Source organism: Octodon degus, unplaced genomic scaffold (genome assembly GCF_000260255.1).
Source record: "Octodon degus isolate 3935 unplaced genomic scaffold, OctDeg1.0 scaffold00072, whole genome shotgun sequence".
Lineage (NCBI taxonomy): Eukaryota > Metazoa > Chordata > Mammalia > Rodentia > Octodontidae > Octodon > Octodon degus.
In genome coordinates this window covers 3,734,815-3,740,230 of record NW_004524648.1, presented here as the reverse complement: position 1 = coordinate 3,740,230, position 5,416 = coordinate 3,734,815, and the positions used below count along the sequence as shown (strand labels likewise).

The 5,416-nt window shown below is 42.3% G+C and overlaps 1 protein-coding gene across 1 annotated transcript in view; it reads left to right on the top strand.

Moving 5' to 3' along the window:
• Efcab5 (EF-hand calcium binding domain 5) overlaps positions 1 to 5,416 on the top strand; it is a 242,731-nt gene that overhangs the window by 184,886 nt on the left and 52,429 nt on the right. The window contains exon 17 of the mRNA XM_023720027.1: positions 1,997 to 2,149. Coding sequence (XP_023575795.1) covers positions 1,997 to 2,149 — 153 coding nt within the window. The remainder of the gene's footprint in view (positions 1 to 1,996; positions 2,150 to 5,416) is intronic.

The following is a 5,416-nucleotide window of genomic DNA, read 5'->3' as shown; positions in this document are numbered from 1 at the left end:
CTGTATGCCAGGCCTGAGCTGAGCCTGTAGGGGACAACGTGGAGTAGGGGTAGAGGCAGCTCTCCAACACACTCATTGTGTCTGGGCTAGGACTGGGTCTAGGTGTTCCCAGAACGCGGCAGAAATTCCTATTTGTGGGGCAGGGTGGGGGAGGTGCTGCAGAGTGGTGGGGGGCGTCCCAAGGGGGTGGAAGATGGTCTGACCCATGCTGTGCCTGGGTTCGGACCCGGAGTTGGTCCTGCAGGTGCAGGGTAGCCGGAAACTCTCCCACACACCTACTGGACCTGGGCTAGGACTGGGTCTGGGGGTTCCCGGAACGTGGCAGAAATTCCTACTCGTCGGGCAGGGTTGGGGAGGTGCTGCAGAGTGGTGGTGGTGGGGGCGTCCCAAGCGGGTGGAAGACGGTCTGATCCACGCTGCGCCTGGTCTGGGACCCGGAGTTGGTCCCACCGGCGCAGGGTAGCCGGAAGCTCTACCACACACTGACCGGACCTCCGATCTTTCTTTTTTAAAAAACAAAGTTTAGTAGTTTATGCCCACATCAATATAACATTGCTTCATCATTTTTTTTTTTTGCTTCATCATTTCCAATCCCTTGTATTCACTCCCTTACCTCTCCCACCTTGACCTCTTTCATCATCTCCAAGAAGTCTACCTTCTTATTTCCTACATCTCTCTTTTATTTTATTTATTAGTAATTTCTATTTTAGATTTTTCATATCAGAGAAGTCCTGTGATGTTGAACTCTATGTGTCTGACTTATTTCACTTAACATTATGGTCCCAAATTCCATCCATTTTCCTGAAAATTACAGAGGGGTTCACCTGACATCAAGCTGCCTAGTGTGTAAACAAACATGCTGCAGTCAGTCCTTGGGTGGTTCTTTTCTCAGAGAGTTCCACCTGATCTCAGCTTTCTGCATTTTTACTCTTGCATTCATTTCTTCATGGTCCTCCTTCTCAAGGTCTGTGCTGGATGTAGCATGATGCTATTATAAAAGTAAATATGCCAATCAATGGAACAGAACAGAAGACAGAAACAAACAGACATGTATCTTTAGCCATCTGATTTTTTTACAAAGGGTCCAAAAACATGATATCTCTCATGTTGCATATCTCTCTCTACATATGTTTTTGAGGCTCTAGAGATTGACTCCAGGAGTTTACACATGCTAAGCAAGCACTCTACCACTGAGCTGCATCCCAAGTACCTATCCTTCGTCTTTTAAATTTTATTCTGAGAAAAGATCTTGTTAAACTTCCTGAGCTAGCAGGAACTTGCCATCATCCTGCCTCAGCCTCCATTCTAAATGGGACTACAGGAATGTACCACTATGTCCAGCCTACACCCTCCTTTCCTTTCTTTCACCCTTTCTGCCTTTCTATCTTCTTTTTGTTTGCTTTGTTTTTTGCAATATTGAAGATTGAACCTAGGGGCATTATACTACTGAGGTACATCTCCAGACATTTTCCTACCTTTTTAAGAAAGGGTCTCACTACGTTGTTTCAGCTAGTGAGTTTGCAATCCTACCTTATCCTGCCAAGCAGCTGGTACTTACTTGTGTACCTGTGCCTCCAGGTTTAAGTTCCTGATGATTCTTGTTATGTAATCGAATATGGAACACTAGTGATGAATAAGTTGTAAGAAGTAGTTTATCATTAATTTAAAAGATAGTGTAATTAACACATTACTAATAGATAGCTAATTATTTTGCTATTAAAAAGAAAACTGAGCCTGTGAGATAGCTCAGAGAACTAAGTGCCTGCTTTGGCAAGCACAGGGACCAGGGTTCAATCCCCAGTCCCACATGCTGTGCTAGCCCTGCCCCTGGGGTGTGCTGAGCCAGTGACTGAGTCCAAGTTTGGTGGTACATGCCTGTAATTCCAGTGCTGGGGAAGCTGAAAACAGGAGGATCACTACAAGTCTGAGCTGTGTAGTGAGACTCTGTACCAAATACATAAAAAGAAAAAGCACTTTGAATTTTCTCTCTTTACAGGGTGTTGCTAATGTCTTCAGCAATGCCTATCACTATGTTCACAGCAGAGAGCATATCCTACATGTTGTGATCACTGGTATCGGATGGCTCTTCACTATGACATCCAGCATTACCTCCATCACTGCCTACTTTGTTGAATCTAGCCCAGACCAGGTAAGCAAGACTCATCCTCTTAGATCTCTTCCATGTTAGATGTGACAGTGATCTGGTTGCAACCTCTGTCACTCCAATGATAGAAGCATTGATTCAGCAAATCTAACTGGCTAGACAAGTGTCTTCTTCCTCAGTGCTCCATGTGCATCCTTCCAGAAGCCGTGCACTCAAAGAGGACAACTATTGTGAAACTGTCTCATTGCTATTTGTTTCTCACTAAAAACATTTAGAGTGTGTGGGAAAGTTTCTGGCTATCCTGCGCCAGCAGTACCTCTCCGGTCCATGTGCAGGAGCAGCGTGGATGGGACCCTCTTCCATCCCCTGGGAACCACCACAACTCCACATGCCTCACCCCGCCAACCGAGTGAGAACTTCTGCCGCGTTCTCAAGACCCCCAGATACAGCCCTAACCCAGGTCCAGTGAGTGTGTGGGAGAGCTTCCAGCTATCCTGAGCCCACGGGACCTGTCTGGTCCAAGCCCAGGCACAGTGTGGGTGAGACCCTCTTTCACCCCCTTGGAACCGCCACTACCATCACTCCACAGTCCCCCCCCCACACTCCTGCCCAGAGAGTTAGAACTACTGCCACGTCTGGGGACCCCCAGATCCAGCCCTAGCCTGGGCCAGTGAGTGTGTGGGAGCCCTTCCTCTCCCCCCTACACCACCTTGTCTCCTTCAGACTCAGCTAAGGCCTGGCATAAAGGCCTGAGGTGAAACTCTGTAGCTTCAGTCCCTGCAGAAAGAGTAGGGGACAGAACCACCCAGCTAGTCCAGGAGCAGAACATCTTGCCAAGGGGCACAACAGGTTCACTCTCAAGGACAGCAGCAGGAAGGAGCTGAGCACAGCAGCCAGACCCAAGCCAGGAACAACTGGATAAATTCAAACTGTGTAGATCTGCACCTGAACTTCAGTAGGTGCTAAGGTTATAACTGCACCAAAGCTCTACAACAAAGGTCAGAAGACAGTGTTATGTGACAAGGAGAAGGAGAAAAATGCAAGCTCAGACCCCAAGCCAACCCATAACAAGTGCAGAGGACACTAACAGAACAAATTGGGAATCACACAGCTGAAATCAAGGAATCAGCTGAAATAAAAAAAACACTGGCAGAAAGGTATAGAGGAACTCAGATTGGAAATGAAAAAAGAAATCCCTGAACTAATAGCATCTGCAGTAAAGAATCAAATTAAGAAACATATGGAGGAAACCCAATGCCCACCCAGAACAAGTGCAGAGTACACTAGCTCAACTGAAATGTATTAATTAATAACGTCAAAAGTAAATAAGCAACAGCAAAAAATTATAGAGGAATTCAGAGCAGAATTCTTTTCTGAAATGAAAAAAGAATTCTCTGAACTCATAGCATCTAAAGTACAGAATCAAATACAGAAACATAGGGAGAAAACCCAATCTGAAGAAAACTCTGCAGTAAAAAAATTAATAACTGATTCTAAAGAAGACATTGATAAAAAAATAGAGGAGATTAGAAAAATGACAGATTCCTTGAATGAACAATACAGGAAAGAAATAGATCGCATGAAGCAGAGTCAAAGAGATAGAGAGAAAATGAAAATCTCAATCACAAGCTTGCAAAACTGTTTGAGTGAAAATGAAGACAGAGTTTCAGATCATGAAGAAGCTGGTGCAACTAGTGAAAAGGTAAGAAATGATCTCTTAAAAACAACTAGGATGCAGGAAAAAATAATTCATCACTTGCAAGACAATGCAAATATGAACAATGTGAGATGAATCGGTATCAATGAGAAAGAAGGAGTCAATACAAATGACATTAAAAAAATATGGGCAGAAGTAATAGTAGAAAAGTTCCCAAATATGAGGAAACAATCTGACATTCAGGAAACTGAAACATACAGAACACTAAGTAACCTCAACTCTATTAAAAGCATACCGAGACATGTAATAGTCAAGAGCCCAGAAATTCAGCACAAGAATAATCTACTGAAAGCTGCTAGAGAAAAGAAGCAGACCACATTCAAAGGAAAACCAATCAGAATTACAGCCGACTTCTCTTCACAAACCATGAAGGCAAAAAGAGCATGGAGCAGAGTACTTCAAGTCCTCTATGAAATCAAATTCCAGCCCAGACTACTATAACCTGCAAAACTCTCTTTTTAAGTTTGGTGGAGAAGTGAAATACTTCCATAACAAAGAACAACTAAAGAATTTCATAATGACAAAGCCAACCCTACACAGGCTGCTGAAAGATGTTCTAGAGAGGGACCAAAATGATCAGAACTCTACGAATGACATCAGAAGCAGCCCACTTAATAGGGCAAACAATTAAACACAGGACAAAAAGGAGTAAACAACAACAGGTAAATAGCATGTCAATTGTAAGTCAATACATCTCAATTCTAACCATCAATGTAAATGGACTCAGTTCATCAATTAAGAGAAATAGACTGGCACAGTGGAATAGGAAACAAAATCCAACAATATGCTCTATGCAAGAAACACATTTAACTCATAAAGACATTCATACACTGAAAGTCAAAGGATGGAAAACAATACTACATGCCCCAGCACCTCAGAATCTCAGACAGTCTCAACCTCAAACCAAGAATGCTCAAGCAAAATAAACAAGGCCAGTATATACTGATTAGGGGAAATTTTCAAGAGGAATATAAAACACTCATAAATATGTATGTTCAAAACACAGGACCACCCAACTATGTAAAGCCAATCTTAACTGACATGAAAAATCCAATATCCAATACCACAATTTTAACAGGAGACCTTAACACCCTCTTATCCCCAAAAGATAGGTCAACCAGACAAAAATTAGCAAAGAAATAACAGAAATGAACCAGAGCTTGAAACAAATGGACTTGGTGGACATATACAAAGTGTTCCACCCCAAAACAGCTGAATACACAATTTTCTCAACTGCATATAGGTCATTTTCTAAAATAGACCACATACTGGTACTTAGGTCATGCTTAAGTATATGCAAGAGAACAGAAATTATCTCATGCATATTATCTGATCACATTGCAATGAAACGAAATAAATGACAAAAGAAACTAGGAAAAAAAAACCCTAAATACATTGAAATTAAACAACACCTTACTCAGCAACCAATGGGTCACAGATGAAATTAAGCAAGAAATTCAACAATATCTACAATTCAATGAAAATTCAGCACAATTTATCGGAATTTATGGGATACAATGAAAGCAGTTCTCAGAGGGAAATTCATAACTGTGAACTCACACATTAGGAAAACAGAACGGGAACAAATAAACACC